Below are 16,980 nucleotides of genomic sequence, written 5' to 3'. Positions count from 1 at the left end.
GCTTTATTTTTTCTCTACTGATAGAAGAGATACAAAGGTAAATGTTCTCTACTGATTGCACAATTTACTTTTATACTTATAATGTATTTTACTTACAATTCTCAAAAGTTCAGTAGTCATCAGCGCAGTTTGAAGTAAGCTGAGCACATTATGCTTAGGAAATGTCTATATACAAACCAGCTGTATTTCAGTGTCAATATCAAACAATCATACACATTTAATTTTAATTTATGACTATGTTGCCATAGTTTAGATTAATGTACAAGGTGAAACACTGTACTGATACACCTTCAGACCTGTTTCTTGATCTCTTTACAGCCTTTCATTCTTTAGGGTTTATCAAATACCCATGAGACTTTGATCAACCCCACATATTATTAAGTATTGTCAGTTAAATATTATGGCCAGTGGAATGCAGACAACCTGCAAATACCCTGTATATATATGTTTAAACTTATAAACTATGCCTCCATTATGCTGGTTATACTCTGTGCTTTACACACAACAAAGAATAAACCAAAGAGACCTCTCTCAACTTAGGAATATTATTAAAACAGTTTAGACTGCCCTTCTAGTGTTACATTCATGCCATAAATATTGATCTTTCTGCTGTTCTCAATTACAAGAAATGTTTACAGTTTTTGTAAACAGTAAAACAGTAATTTGTGTTGGTCTACTTTCTCTTAAGCTTTTCATGTCATACTGGTGTGATGCAGAGAAAAGATGTTTAAATTTTTTTTTTTATTGAATATTAAGGTACATGGATCATTACTGATGATGAATTAGTTCCATAAACACTATGAACAAGCAATGCAGATCACATGATTTATATAGTAACTAATGTGAGATTTCCATGAGCATAACATTAAGAAGCCAATAAGTAATCCATGATTATTTTGATATAAATACTACCCACACCAAATTGGTATAAAAAGGCCTAATTCCTAACTAATGAGTATTCAGAAACAGAATGACTATTCAAAGCACAAATTACAGTACAAGAATAACATTCAATGGGAAGTTAAAATAAGCATCTTTATTTTACAAGCCCAAGGAACATAATTATAATCATTATGGTAAATTCATCAAAATAAGGAAATGAGAGATATAGGTTGAAACAGTACAAATCAATTAAGGATAAGCCAGAACAGGTTAAGTTCAGACTGACATACACACTTGACATAACCATTTTCTGCTGACAGAGAAACTCCATAGCCTGGATGAGCAGATGGAGGGCTGGATTCTTCTATTTTTTTTTTATCGCATTAGTATCAATTAAAAAGTAACAATTAGCTTGCTAGCACTACTTTGTTACTTTCATCCCTCACCCATACTGAATTTACTATCAGAAATGGTTAAATGATGGTCATTTTGAACTTTTTTTTTTTACAAAGGGAATAAGAGGAGCAGGTCAATAGGTTACAAATTTACTCATAAAAATATTAAGCCTTACATCATATTATAAGTCCACTGCTGTTGTTCTGGCGGTGTTCTGTTACTTCTTGAACACTACGTGGTAAGTATTACGTATCATACTTGTAATGCACACATTACTGTATATATGAACTTTGAGAGATCTTTTTCAGTTTTTATTTACAGAGTTAAGTAATTTTTTTGCTGGTAAAAAATAAACAACAACTGGTGAACTTCTGGATATTTTCTGAATCCTGAAAATTTTGTCCATCTGATATATTAATTTAAGAATGGCTACCTTGAATGTAATAAGTGCTCATGGTGATCTCAAGTGATATCTCTTATATACAAAACGAAGACATACAATGAATCTTTATCTACCTGGAAGTAATCAATTACACTAATAAATACTCCTCTTCTCCAAAACAATTCTTGGCTGACTGAAGACGTAAGTACTGGGAAGAGGAAATGAACAAATCTTTGCATACCACACGCTTACGGTGAAAAATATGCTGTGCAAAATGTTACTGGGAGATGGCATGGCCCTTGTGTGTATGGTTGGCTCAAGATGAATTCCTGTGTCTCACATTCGCTTTTTTAATTTATGATGCTTTAGGCCAGGTTAGGATTGGGTGAGGTTCAAAGGAGGGCAAAGCCCCCTCCCACTGGTCAGGGAGAATTTGGTAGCCTAGGTTAATGGTTAAGAAAAGGCATGATGAATCTTTGTACTTCATTCTATAATTACTGTGTTCTATGTAAGGCCAGGTTGAGGCAGGGAGGGGAAAGAATATTCAAGAGGGAAAACACCCTCTTGTCAGGTAGAACCCATTGCCTGAGGTTGGGTTCAGTTAGGGAAGATTAGATTAGAATGCATAACTGCAATTGGCCTTGTACATCTTAGTTGTTTGAAGTGTATTTTGTGATTGATACCAAATACAGACCTGAACCATGTAGTTTTCCAATTGCTTAACTTGTGGTTTATAATTTTTCAACCATTCATATTGATGTAATTGATTTGTTTTTGGATCCACCTCATTTAAAAACACAGTTTCCCACTGGGGTACCCCCATTTTTGTTGTAAATAAGGAGCTGGAGAAACAAAAACCAGTGGTTTGCACTAATAATGGTCAGAAATGCATAAAACATAAGAAGACCAGCCTCAAAAATATATATTTCAAGTGTCAAGTGAGAAATTAAAGTAATGTAAGCACTTTGGTATCATTTTACTTTAAACCATTACCCAATTTTGGTGTTTTTATGTTGTGAAATCAAGTATCCTTAACATGCTTGGTATGATACCTATGCTCCAACCTAACATAAATTTACCGATTTATGTTGTTATCTTCTTGGATTCTTTCTGAGCTGTTTGTTTATGATAACACTGTCACGGAAGTGGAGCTCCTCCTCAGATTATGTTTGTCTAGGTGCACTGTGGGTAAGGATGGCTTACACACCTGGAACAGTTGTTATTTTCATCAGGAAGTGTGGGTGTGTGGGAAATGATGAATCATCACTAGAACTTTTAAGTGTCATCAATTAGGTGGGATTTTGGACTTCAAGCATTGCTTTAAAAAACCGGCTTAAGTGCTTAGTCATTCTTTGTTGGTGCAGGTGCATAACCCTTGTATCTCGTATTTTTTTCAGTGTTCTGATGTTAGTTTCAGGAACAAATGAATAATTTAAAGAAACTGAAACCTCTATTATCCTATTATGGGGGGCTGCAGTGGGAAACTAGGGTTTTTTATGGGGGGGAAATAAAATAAAAGTGATATAGGCCTACAAGGAGGCAATCTAACATTGCCATAATATCCTACTTCTGCAAGGTCTGATTCTGGTTAAGATAAGTTTACTGAAAGTTTTGTAGTTCGATACATTTTTACTGTAAACCGTAATCATATTCTGGAGTTGAAAATATGATTATTCCTATATTTTAGTGAGTTTTCAATTCTTGATGTTCACTGCAGCTGTAAATTAGTAAGCTAGGCCTACTTTTTGAATCTGGTTCCCTTATATCCTAGTCAGGGGGACCATAGTGGGAAACCAGGTTTTTTTGGGAGGTAGGGGAATACAGAGTGAAGTAACCTACAAGGATGTATTCTAACATATCAATGATAAGTCTGCAAATTCTGATTGTGATTAAGGTGAGGTTTATTGAAGGTTTTTAACGTGACACTATGCATTAGATAACAACCTGGTCACCTAGATTATATTAGCAATGGTTCAGGTGAGGATCTGGTGCCCTATGTCAAGTTAGGTGGGAGGTTTCAAGGGGCAAGGCCTCCTGCCCAGGTATAAACCTGGTACCCTAGGTTAGATTACATGGGACGGGAATAGAAAACTTAGGCTGGGGCCTAAGAGGTCATTCAGCGCTGAAAACGATGAAACAATTGTTAGGAGAGAGTGGGGAGTAAAATGGAAGAAAGAGAATATGAATGGAGGTACAGTGAAAGGAATGAAAGGACGCTGCAAAGATCCTTTAGTAGTATCTACAGTGCACTGTGGGAGGTGCACTGGCAGTACTACCCCCTTATGAGAAGGTTAGTTGGGTATCCAGGGGAGCATACTCCCCAGTTAGACAAGGCCCAAGTGTCCTAGGTTTGGTTGGGTGAGAAGGGGGGGTTGGGAGGAAAGCCCCCCAGCTGATAAGAACCTGGCTTCCTCAGTTAGGTTAAGTTCGGTCCATCCTTGTATTTCCCTCGTTCAGTGTTTTCCCGCACACAATAACTTGTTTCCCTACTGGGGTACCCAGACTTGAACGATACAATGGTGGGGCCCCTAAAAATTCTCGCTTTCTGACAAAATGTGCCTCAGAAATGTTCAAAACTCACTTATGAAAATCATACTTTCGACAAGGAAATGAGATAATGGTTTGAAACAACATTTTCCTATTGACTCTTTAACCAATAAACTGCAGTTCCATAACCTGGGATAATGATGTAAATGTTGCCGTGGGTGGTACTTAATTCGATCTTGGCAGGAAGTTAAGGTAGAAGTTAATTTATCGCACAACAGCCTACGGTAACTTTAAGAGCTAAGATAGGCAGACTAAAGCTACCATATTGTGCTGTAATAGCCAATTAGCTACCTTACGTCTTTTAACCTTGGGACTCGAGTCTTGGCTTAGGTTACAAACTGTCCGGAGAACTATTTTTTTTTTGTTCACTGCAAAACCTCCATCAACCCTAATACCTTTAATAAATTATTATATAAAACTGGAAACGAAGAGAAGGCCAAGTAAGACGGACTCACCTCGAATATCTTTCCCAAACAACTTCCAAGTGGGTGCGAACTGAATGCAGTGGCCGCACCAGGAATTGTAAAACTCGACGATCCAAGCATTTTCTGAGCCTAGCAAGGAGGCAGTGAAATTCGTGTGGTCTAAAATCGACAGTTCATCGGTACTATTATATAACGACGCGGTACTGAAGAGGAAGCAAGAGCACAACTGCAAACAATGGAGGAGAACGACTATTGCACGTCCACAAAACATGGTGCTCAAATGTCAACTGACTGATTCCCCAATCACGTTCTCATCCACCGCCCTGAGTGAGACAGTAGTGTCGCTTAATCTTTATCTGTGCGGGGACAAACAATGATGTTATCTTTCCTTAATCATCATTGTTTTATGCTTTGATTTAAATATAAACTCCACTTTACCACCAAATATCTAATATTCTATTATTAACAGGCACTGTATTTTCCAGGAGGCTCTAATATTTAAAAACGGCACGCGCAAACGTATTCGCTCATGGTGAGAAACATTACTTAATGATTATTGACTCCTTTCAGTAGCTAAATTACTTGTCAACCGAGGACTGTCACTTGAGTAAACAAAACAAAAATGATATTAGAAACTTGTAAATATAACCTGTGCTTATTAAGATTAAATAACTTTAAACTGAATGTCATAAAAACATATTCGTTAAAAAGAGAATAAAGACTTATTCTAGTGTATAAGGTATGCTTGCCACGTTGTACGTATTGTGGCATGAACTTTGTATCGCGAGGAAAACATCTATAAAATCCTGTTTTTCCTACATCTGTTAAGTTGCCACGTTAGTTTGAAGCCACGGCATCGAAGAAACAAGGAGCACCTTCACTTACTCACATAACTGGTTATCCTTCTAGATAAAAAAAAAAAAATATTTGCCTCAATATTCGAAATTCTAAGTAGTAATGACCCACATGCGATGGGTATAAAATAAAATAGACTTTTACTACTATCGCATAACGAAAAAAATTGTTTTATACTTATAAAACTCAATTTGTGTCCATAAATATATTACAGTGTGTGTGTGTGTGTGCGTGTACCGGAGTCTGCGGATAATGAACGTTTGTCACTCTATACAACATACTGTATACGTATGTGCAGAAAGATACAGGGACTCTACAGGGTGGTACATAATAGGTTTATGGTTTTCTCTCTCGACACTGATCTGTCCAGCTTTACAAATCGGCCATGACATTTAAGCTCTGTATTTAATCACCGTTTAGTTGAATTCTTACTCTGACTTCGTCATGAAAGCAAGTAGAAAATTATTTTCCACTGACGTTGGACTTATTATTGAATCCAAATTTTCCTGCAATGGATCAGTGTATACGTTCTAAGAATCTGTCTATCGGTTCTTTTTTCATATTAATTGAATCTTAGAGAAGCTTCTCTTTTGCACTTAAATGGTCCATTTTAATTCCCCCGTGGTTTCTTGCTATCTATTATAATAAGTAATTATCATTAAACAAAAAATATCGTACTATTGAAGGTACTCTAAGATTTGTGCATGTCCTTTAAGAGGACTGAACATCTTTCTGATTGTTCTGCTATGGATTCCGATTGCATAGTTTATGTCTGGGTTAAGCCTTTGCCACATAAATTTCATTTCATAATGACTAAATTATTCTCTCTCTCTCTCTCTCTCTCTCTCTCTCTCTTTGTCTTTGCGTGCGCGAGTGTGAGAAACAATGTTTATATAGTGACAAAAAGAGTATTTTCTTTTTTCAATTCTTTTGCTGAGGGTAAAATATAAGTAAAAAATGGGATTGCACCCTTACGTTTATCTGAATAAAGTGACACCGTATAGGCTTGCTTGCATTTAAACCTTTATATCTACATGCACTTATAAATTAATTCAAATTTAGGGAGAGAGAGAGAGAGAGAGAGAGAGAGAGAGAGAGAGAGAGAGAGAGAGAGAGAGAGAGAGAGAGAGAGAGAGAGAGAGAGATTTCTGATGAGAGAATGACTTGAATTAACTCTGAATAGCGCAGATTATTTAGTTATGTACTAGGAACGGGGAAAATTATTTACGTACTATTACAAGCTACGAATTCTATTCATAAATATATTGAGATCTTAGACTTATCACTGAACTTTAACAAAAACTGCATTTTGAAACTCAAAAATGCTATTATCAATCCTCTTCAATTGCTTTATAAAATTTGTGGCACCATGGGAAGATGATAGATGTTATCTTCCTAAAAAATTTACGACCGAAAATTTATTTTTTGGAGTCTAATATAAACCTTTAAGCAAGTTTATCTTTATATAGAGGCGAATGGTATAGACTCCATTCAAGTTTCAATTGCTAATTTGAGAGATTTTTGATCAGCGCAAGTGTTGGCTGTCTGTATAAATTTTACTTTTACGTCCCATGGCGTAACATATTAAAACTCCTGCACACTTGCGTGTAAATATGTGTTTTCATTTAACGTCAGAAACTTGTGGATGATCACCAAATTAGCTCGAAAAAAAAAATCAGCTATTACATCCCCGGCTTTGGATCAAGGTCAAAGACCATGGCCCTATTCATTTTACTTGTAGAAAAGTACTCTACAAAATATTCTATATGGGCCTATGCATTTTACTTATGGCAAAATATTCTACAAGTAAAATGTAAAGTACTAATTGTAGAATACTTTACGTTTTTGCTTGTAGAATGTTTTGATAAAGAATTAATTTTAGGTTAAGTTAGTCTGAAGTTTTACAATGGACTGAAAATGTTCGTTAAATCCAAGACCTGCACATGCTTTTGTTAACATTAAAACTTGGCCTGGCTTAGCAAAAATGTGAGTGTATATTGTGACGAAATCGTCCAGGATCTGTTCTTCAAATCAAACCTGATATCTAAGTGCTTGTCCCGGAGTCTAGTGCACCATTTATATATGGTGACCCCGGAGTGTCCAGTGTCTGTTCTTTAAATCAAACCTGGTATCTAAGTGCTTGATATTTGATTACCAAACTTACCATTTATTCAACAATTATAGTTACCTCACAAAAGCCAGACACCTGAACCCTCATCACACATACAAGACTACTGATTTCTCTAAAGGCAACAGTGATCCCTTATAAAATTATCAATCATGAAAGAAAGCAGATCAAGTTCGTTAAACAGGTGTGAGGTAAAATAAATATAAGGGCATCACTCCATTAACATTATAAAAGTTCAAATATTTCCATTTATTTCATTTCCCTGGTTCGAGCTCACTTCAATTACTTGAAGGAAAACATCTCACTTACCACTCTATCTCTAATTCAAATCAAAATTACTGGTGGGTCAATGAATGAAACTCTGATATAATATTTTAAATACAAAAATTTATTTCTAAATTCAAAGATTATACATGACATTAACAGTCTCAGGGAAATTTATTATTACTTGAAAAATTGGATTAAATCTGAATTAATCATCAGTCAAAATTAAATCAGAAATGAATTTATTAATTAATCAAAAGGGTTATTCAAGAAGAATTTAAATTGTTAAATAACAAAAATTGATTGAAAGGAAATATACAGTAAGTAAATTAATTCCCACGTGTTAAACAAAATAAGGCAAATAAATCAATCATATAAAAATATGGATACAAAAGACACAGAAATATATACTCTGCAAAAAGATTAAATATAAAAAAATGTAAAGCAAAAATTAAGGCAATAGCAAACACATCACATATATGCATAAAAGAAAAATTCTTCAAAAGACAAAGCATAAAACATATAACACGAAAAAATACTAAAAAAGTGAAAAGGTATCTTTACATATAACCACTGCAGATATTACTTTTAGTGCACTAAAACCAGTAATTATGTTACCAATACCTTGGTACCAAATTGCTTCGTGTTTTTAACCAGGCGCCGTTACACACACACTTAATAAAATACACTGTTCAGATAACTCAGACACATTTACTAAGGAATTAAACAGTTAAAGGGTATGAGTGACCATCGTCTACCAAAATATCAATTACGTTAAAACAGGACATTCGTACAATCCCGAGAGCGAGCGAGCGAGAGAGAGAGAGAGAGAGAGAGAGAGAGAGAGAGACGCGGAGCGGAAAAACGCAGCTCCTTTTCACAACGCTTTTTGGTCTCTGAGTGTCGACTCCTCTGTATGGGCGTCTATCTACGTGGTAGGTCTAACCACAGTGTTTTGATCGAGTCCCAATGGAATGCCTTGTACGCTAATGGAGAAGGTGATAGCCTCAGCAAGTTTTGAATATGGACTAACAACTTACGTCCCTATACAAAGAACAAGGCTCTCAGTCTCTCTCAGCTCGACGCATAAGTCCCTTTTTATAACCCATACAGGGTGTAATCATTTTACTTTCGCTAACTCTTTTATGGTATACACACATCTGAACACAAAATCAAACAGTTATACAACTCGCACATAAACACGGGGAGATTACTGCCTTATGAAAACCACAGCATAAGAATATATATATATATATATATATATATATATATATATATATGTATATGTATATGTATATGTACTGTGTATATATATATATATATATATATATATATATATATATATATATATATATATATATATATGTATATGTATATGTATATGTATATATATATATATATATATATATGTGTATGTGTGTGTGTGTGTGTATGTATATATATATGTATATATATGTATGTATGTATATATATATATATATATATATATATATATATATGTCGTTCATTATCATTACAGACTTCAGTTTAATTATCGTGTGCAGAACAAGTGTCCGAACCAGAGGAATATACAGTTGTCATGCGCCGGGGAAACTAACTTTCTGTGGTAGGCTAAATATCACCTGTGACAGTCTAGTAGGCGTATCTTCACTTATAAATTTTGGCGGTTCCACCTGATTAGCATTCCTTGTTCCTTGCGGTGTCAAGTAGTACCTTTTACATGTTTCTTATTCCTTTTGAACAGTAAACGAAAAGACAGAATTAAATAACGTTGACCGATAATCTCATGCTTGGCAACTGGCCAGTGACAGCCAGGAGTGACGTCATATTGCCTCGGGCGAGTTGCAAAGTAAACAGAGAACCTTTCGGTCACAAAACCACCGTAACTTTCTAAGCTATTGACGGCTTTTCAGAATTGAATGCGTCCAGCTTCTGCACGGATACTCCAGTCTTAATGAAACTTTAAACGTGATGACAGACTTAGGACATAGTTCTGCACGGATACTCCAGTCTTGATAAAACTTTAAACGTGATGACAGAATTAGGACATAGCACAATACACGCGCAGACTGACGAGAATACAAATAGACAATGCAATTTCATCATAGCGTCTGTGTTTGTTATTCTGTAATTGCTATCGTGTCAACCTTAATAGAAGTGGGGATGTTCACACCTGTTGTTCCAAGACAAGTTGTATGAGACAATCTTGACTGGGACTAATTTGCTAGGGGCTAGCGGGATATTTTTAGGTTGTAGTTTGATATCTTGAAAATCAAATGTATTATTACATTCTTGATATTATTACAAATCACATCAGCCAGATTAATATTTTTTATTACCATAGATAACAGTCTACTGCAACATAATGTTACATAATGTGCCACATAATTTTAAATTTTATTTTATACAATGCAGTGAATATTCAGGTTAATGTACGTGGTCTAGGCATAAATTGTGATACAGTCTCCAGGGTCTTATTATGTAATCTATATGATTTGCAAGCATCTGCGTAACACACACAAAAATGTATATATATATATATATATATATATATATATATATATATATATATATATATATATATATATATATATATATATAAATTATTATTATTCAGAAGATGAACCCTATTCATATGGAACAAGCCCACCACAGGGGCCACTGACTTGAAATTCAAGCTTCCAAAGAATATTATGGTGTTCATGTCAACTGTGCACGATGTTTACATTCAGTCATGGGTCTTACACCACGTTTTCTTTTCCATGTTTGCTTCTGATCAAGGCCAAATACACTGTGCATCTGTTGCTTGTAAAATCACGTACCACGCACACACACACATAATAGCCTATGTGTGTGTGTGTGTACAGCATGTATTACCGCGTTTTATTGTCAATTCTAGGGACGTTCAGATTTTGAAAATCCGTCCACATTTAACGAAGTTATGATTTGCATGACCTTGGTACATTAGGTTACAAATTGCAACTCGCCTGAGGTAAGATGGCGTCAGTCTTGCCTGTCGCGAGCAAGATAGCTTCGTAAGCATACTGGTAAAATCTATGGTTCAAATGATCTAGAAATGGAATACGATTTCCCCCGACCTTCATTTCCAGAAAATAAATACTAGGCGAATTTTTCCTTGTCATTTCTTCAAGATAGTTACATCTGATGTATATAAAGAGTTTTAATTGTGAACTGCAGTAACATTTCACAATATACTATGTCTGACAGCAAATTGTAAATAGCATTTATTACAACTCTGCAAATTCTCGTAGAGGAATCGAAAGATGGGAGTTTATCTCCTTAACAAGTAAATGCTTTAAGTGTGCGAATGGACAACGCAGTGTAGCTCTCAACAGCCCACGAGCAAAATACTTTAGGTACACAATGACGAAGTTTAAAGGTGTAGGCTAATACTATAATACTGAGTCTGCTAAGCGTTCGCATCACTCGACGAGAGTGCTGGCGAAGTGTGACATTTGCAAGTCACGACGAAAAGGAAAGCTGTGAGGCGTGAGAGCGGAAAATGGAAAGTTTTACTGAATATCTGCTGAGCGTCCACAATTTGCCTTGTATATCTGAAAGGATAGGGAATAACATCTAGGCTGAACCTGGCGGTGCTAATCCAAAGCTGCCAATACAGTAAATATATTAAACGTAGGTAATTGTAAACAAACAAAACAAGTGAAAAATGTGCCGAAGTTCCTTCGGCGCAATCGAGTTTTCTGTACATCGTATAATCGAGGCCACCGAAAAGAGATCTATCTTTCGGCGGTCTCGGTATAATGCTGTATGATCGGAGGTCCACGAAACTTTAACCACGGCCCGGTGGTGGCTTGGCCTGTATCGTTGCCAGATGCACGATTATGGATAACTTTAACCTTAAATAAAATAGAAACTATTGAGGCTAGAGGGCTGCAATTTGATATGTTTGATGATTGGAGGGTGGATGATCAACATACCAATTTGCAGCCCTCTAGCCTCAGTAGTTTTTAAGATCTGAGGGCGGACAGGAAAAGTGCGGAACAAACTGGAATCGACCGGAAAAACATTTCAAGTTCGTTCAAAGCATGAAGATGGGATTAGCAGTTCCATATAAACCAAAAAATATAAATAAAAATGTCTTCACAATGAATACAGAAGAACATCAAGTTACGCATGATGATGGAATAAGACAGATCTAAACCTCAGGTTTTAAGAGCTGGTTACTGATGGCGTGAAAAATGAAGAGCAATTGAATGTGCAAGTAATGCAACAAGATATGACGATCATAAAAGTGATGGAAAATGTAGAAATATCACTTGTGATTTATTCTGTTATAATAGATTACTCTTAATATAAATATATAAAATTGCAAAGTACACTTTACAAAGTATATACTGTACATGTGCGTGGCTATACACACACACACACACACACACACACACACACACACACACACACACACACACATATATATATATATATATATATATATATATATATATATATATCGACGGGGTAACGAGGGAAAGCACACTATATTTTCATGATTTATCGTGCCGACATTTCGCAACACATCTTGGTTGCATTATCAAGGCTGTAAAAATGCGAACACCTTGAAAATGCACCCGAGATGTGTTGCGAAACGTCGGCACAATAAATCATGAAAATGCACTGTGCTTTCCCTCGTTACCCCGTCGACGTGGTTTGAGCAGTGGCTCCTGTTAATTTAAATGTATTGAAGATTATAAAAGTGATTACTACCGTACTCGAAACAGACCATGTTACCACAGCAAAATAGATGGTAATAATATAACGCAATGTATGAATTTATTTATGCACAAATGTTTAGTTCAAAATAGTCAAAACTGGCCTGTCATTTTGAAAGAAGTACAAATAACAGGAAACTTACCATGGTTTGATGATAAAACGAGTGTTCGGGAGAAACACGAAAGCAGAAAATACAAGGTGGAAACAGAACTCATATGAAATTGTATTTATTAGACTAAGAAATCAGGTGACTGACCCAATGAAAAAAAATAACAATGTGCTACTGTAAAAGTAATATTGCAAGGCGCAGTAGAGACATGAAGAGGCTCTGTCAGTTTGCAAATCATTTAATAAGATTTAATGAGGAAAAAAGAAAGCTGATAACTCTCCCAGAAAGTGAAAGTAAGGGAGAACTTGCCACTGTATTGGCAAATTTATTGAACAGACCTCACTGACAAATCATGGCAGTATAAATGTCTGTCTTCAGGTTCTGTAGGCATTTCTTAAGATTTCCTTTTTGTGGTGAAGGGAAGGATTTTCCAGCTCTGTTTGAAGACCATGCTTCAAAATCTCCTAGAAATATAGAACACAATATAGGATTTTGGCCCAAGGCCAAGCGCTGGGACCTTTGGGGTCATTAAGCGCTCGAATGGCCATTGAGAGTAAAAATGCTTGAAAGGTGTAACAGGAGGAAAACCTCAAAGCAGTTGCACTATGAATCAATTGTTAGGAGATGGTATAAAGTAAGATGGAAGAAAGAGAATATGAACGGAGGTACAGTAAAGGGAATGAAAGGGGTTGCAGCTAGGAGACGAAGGGACGCCGCAAAGAACCTCAAGTAATGCCTACAGTGAACCGCTTGAGGTGCACTGACGGCGTTATCCCCCTACGGAGCCTAATTGGTTTTGGGTTTCGTCCAAATTCTCTTTATGATGTTGGACAAATTTCACAAGCACTTTTACACATTATTTTTCTTTGCTAGCAAGAAGAGTACCAAGGAAAACTAAACACAACATAACCTAACCTCCGTCGGGGGTTAGTGCCGTCAGTTCTCCTCACGTGGGGCACTGTAGGCATTACGATAGGGCTTAACTGTAATGATCACAACGCCCTTTTAACATGTTGGTATCTTCACATTTTGGATACGGTTGTCAATCCGAAGCCTGTGATCAAAATTAATGACCACATGAAGTTGTTTATGGCGTCCCTTCGTAGCTTTTTATTTGACCTCTACTCCCGCTTCCTTTTCCCGGTCTTGCTGTTCAACCTCTCTAACTAGTAGTTATTAGTGCAACCGTGGGGGTTTCTCCCAGTTCCGCCATCAGAATCTTGTTCTTCGTCGCATTCATTTTCTGGAACTCTTCATTTTGCTGTCCAACTCCTTTTCACTGTCCGAAAGTGCCCCAGAGCTGGGCTTGAAAGTCTAAATTTCATAAATGATTCGAATCAAGCATGTGAAAATTATGGAGGAGAAAGGGTTGCAATACCCTAGGCCTGCGGTTAATTAATCAGCTGATAAAATAAATAATTAATGAAAGGCAAATATTAAAAAAAAAAAATACTCACCATGCGTTTTTGTTAAGTAACAACTGAAAATTCAAGAAATTGCCAACTGAAGTTACGTCAGCACAAGTTAATCAGCTGATAAGAAAGGCAGTGGGAAAGATACCGTGCTTATATGAATCGACAGAACGATGTCTGGAGATGTCTGCCACTGATAAGGTTGGTTAGACAGACTTCAGCGAGAAAGTATCGTAATCTGTTCACGTCACGGGAAGCTACAAAATCAGAGAATTAATTTCACGGATAAAGAACTGCCAAGGAATTGAATGGCATATAAAATTTAGGCCAAAGGCCTAGAGCTTGGACCTATGAGGTCATTCAGCGCTGGAACGCAAACTGACAGTAAAAAGGTTTGAAAGGTGTAACTGGAGGAAAACCTCAAAGCAGTTGCACTATGAAACAGAGGTTAGGAGGTGGTGGAAAGTAAGATGGAAGAAAGATAATATGGACGGAAGTACAGTGAAAGGAATGGAAGGGGTTGCAGCTAGGGACCTAGGAAGGGAAGCTGCAAAGAACCTTAAGTAATGCCTATAAGGTGCACCGCGTGAGGTGCACTGACGGCAACACCCCCCCTACGGGTGAACGTTATTATATCTAATAGAATATGTGTAATGCATTGATCCTTTTAAGTTGCAACATTTATCATTGCAGCTCCTTGCCTTAACTCTTGTACTCTTCCTTGAAGCCTTGAAAAGACGAGAACTAGACCTACGACGGAGTAAACTAATCGTTATAAGCTCATCTGCCTTCAGTCAGAAGCAAAAGAATCTCAGTAAATCTTTGTCAATACCCCTTGCCTCTCATTGGTTTAATCGGAATCTTCAGTTACCTGAGGTAATCCTAGGCAGCCGTTCTTCCAAAACTTGAAAGGTAAACTCCATTTTCATCACTTCATGCAGCTCAAAGACCGGAAATCATATGCCATTCTTTGTGACGTCATGTGTAAGAGCTGCGTGAAATTTTCAGTTTCGTGACATGTTATCATAAATCGGAATACTTATCAATGAATCGGCAGCAACTGGGATTGCATATAAATTATCCTGGTTCAAAATGTGCACATTCACCTGGAACCACCCAAAGGACATTAGCCTGAAGAGCAACCTTCTACAGAGCGTATTTCATTTATATTTTTCTAGTGAACTCAAAATCCATTTATAGCTTAAGAGCAGAATGTCTCAGAATGTGTTTGCATTATTATGTAGGCCTATATGACTAGTTGAGTTTGCGCGTCTCGAAGAGAGCCTTCGGTGGAATGGGACGTTAGAGAGAGAGAGAGAGAGAGAGAGAGAGAGAGAGAGAGAGAGAGAGAGAGAGAGAGAGAGAGAGAGAGAGACTATAATACTAACAGTAAAAAGTTTAAAATTTTGTAGCAGACATGTTTCATGCCTTGATTTTGAAGAACTGTTTAGTCGTTAGGTCTAGTTTTGTAAGCTAACTGACTTCGTTGGTAAAACATTTTGGTATTTTTTTTTTTACTAATATCTTGGTCTACCTTGGGAATTGAAATTTAAGTTTTTCCTACGATTTTTTTGGGGGGGCTTATTTTGTGTTTCCCCACCCAGTGCTTTCCCACTGTGGCCCCCAGTAATTGTTGGACATAAGTGCCAGTTCAGTATTTTAATTGCTCATTCCCTAATGAAATCAAAGTCAGAAATGTTCAAAGCACACACTTCAAAACACAAGAAAAATCGTACCTTAAATTCAGGAATGCGATTATGGCCGAAAGTACAAATTTACCGTTAGCTGATCGGTTTGGTTAAAATTTTGCAAGTGAAATTTCAAGTTTAGGAGTTCGTACGGGCTTTCATGTGTTTGAACGAGTTTGGCCTTAAAAATAGTCTTACGTTACTCGTTTTTTGTGGTTCCCTCAACCCGAGGAGAACACGACGCTCTATAATTTTGCTATCAACCACCAACTACCAAAGTCCAAAGCTGAACTTTGCGGCTGCAACAACAAGGGTTAAAAAGATCTCTTCTTCTTTAGGTCTTAAGTAAGGACGGGAAGACAGGCTTGTCAGATTACTTTTAAGTCAATATATCGTGACCTGATTTCAAAGATTGTTTTTAATTAAAATTATCATACTGAATTATCAGATTCCTGTTAATAATATCGCATGTTTTCCTGTCACTACGAGTGCTATAAATAGTACTTCAGATTAACAGGGAATCTTAAGTCAATTACGTAAATGAATATTGATAGATAGAGTACATGTTTTTGCATTGCCTGTTAAGCCAATGTTCTTCACGTAGTTTTATCACTATATATATATATATATATATATATATATATATATATATATATATATATATATATATATATATATCTGTTCCTTTTGCTTTTCCTGCATGAAGTACGTGAAAAGAATTATTTCAATATTAATTCCGTTAATGGAAGGATTATAGTAGGCTTTCTCCCTTTGCGAAATTTGTAAGGAAAACTAATCAGCCATTGGATATCTATTAAATTTATTCAAATACAAAGTATGTACCTCGGCATTAACTTAACAGTTAGTTTCTTCGTATGATTTGTATATACAGTATATTCTAAACTAAATCAATAAGGTTTCTATTTAGTTATAACAAATTACTAATACGCGTCACTAATATGGAAATGCTTCACATTTGTTCCGAGTAAATGCTTACAAAAAAAAAAAAAAAACAGTAATCGTTAGTAAGTGTAAAACTTACCTTTCGAAAAAGATCAATGGATTTGTAACAACTGAATGGACAAATTAAAAATATGCAGCCGTTTAAAGGTAAGTCACGTGACCTAATCTCCTCTTCAGTAT

The 16,980-nt window shown here is 36.2% G+C and overlaps 1 protein-coding gene across 4 annotated transcripts in view; it reads right to left on the bottom strand.

The window, feature by feature from the left end:
- Positions 1–16,980, bottom strand: part of LOC136831231 (sulfhydryl oxidase 2-like) — a 99,169-nt gene that overhangs the window by 53,978 nt on the left and 28,211 nt on the right. For 2 of the 4 annotated variants that reach the window (XM_067091268.1, XM_067091277.1), the window contains exon 1: positions 4,663–4,931. The exons of the other annotated variants lie outside the window; for them this stretch is intronic. In XM_067091268.1, the coding sequence (XP_066947369.1) occupies positions 4,663–4,903 (241 nt within the window). In that variant the 5' untranslated portion in view covers positions 4,904–4,931. Of the gene's footprint in view, positions 1–4,662; positions 4,932–16,980 lie in introns of those variants that run through there. 4 annotated transcript variants of the gene reach the window in all.

This window comes from Macrobrachium rosenbergii, chromosome 4 (assembly GCF_040412425.1).
Source record: "Macrobrachium rosenbergii isolate ZJJX-2024 chromosome 4, ASM4041242v1, whole genome shotgun sequence".
Lineage (NCBI taxonomy): Eukaryota > Metazoa > Arthropoda > Malacostraca > Decapoda > Palaemonidae > Macrobrachium > Macrobrachium rosenbergii.
The sequence above is the reverse complement of the archived record's forward strand: the minus strand, read 5'-3'. Positions and strand labels throughout refer to the sequence as shown.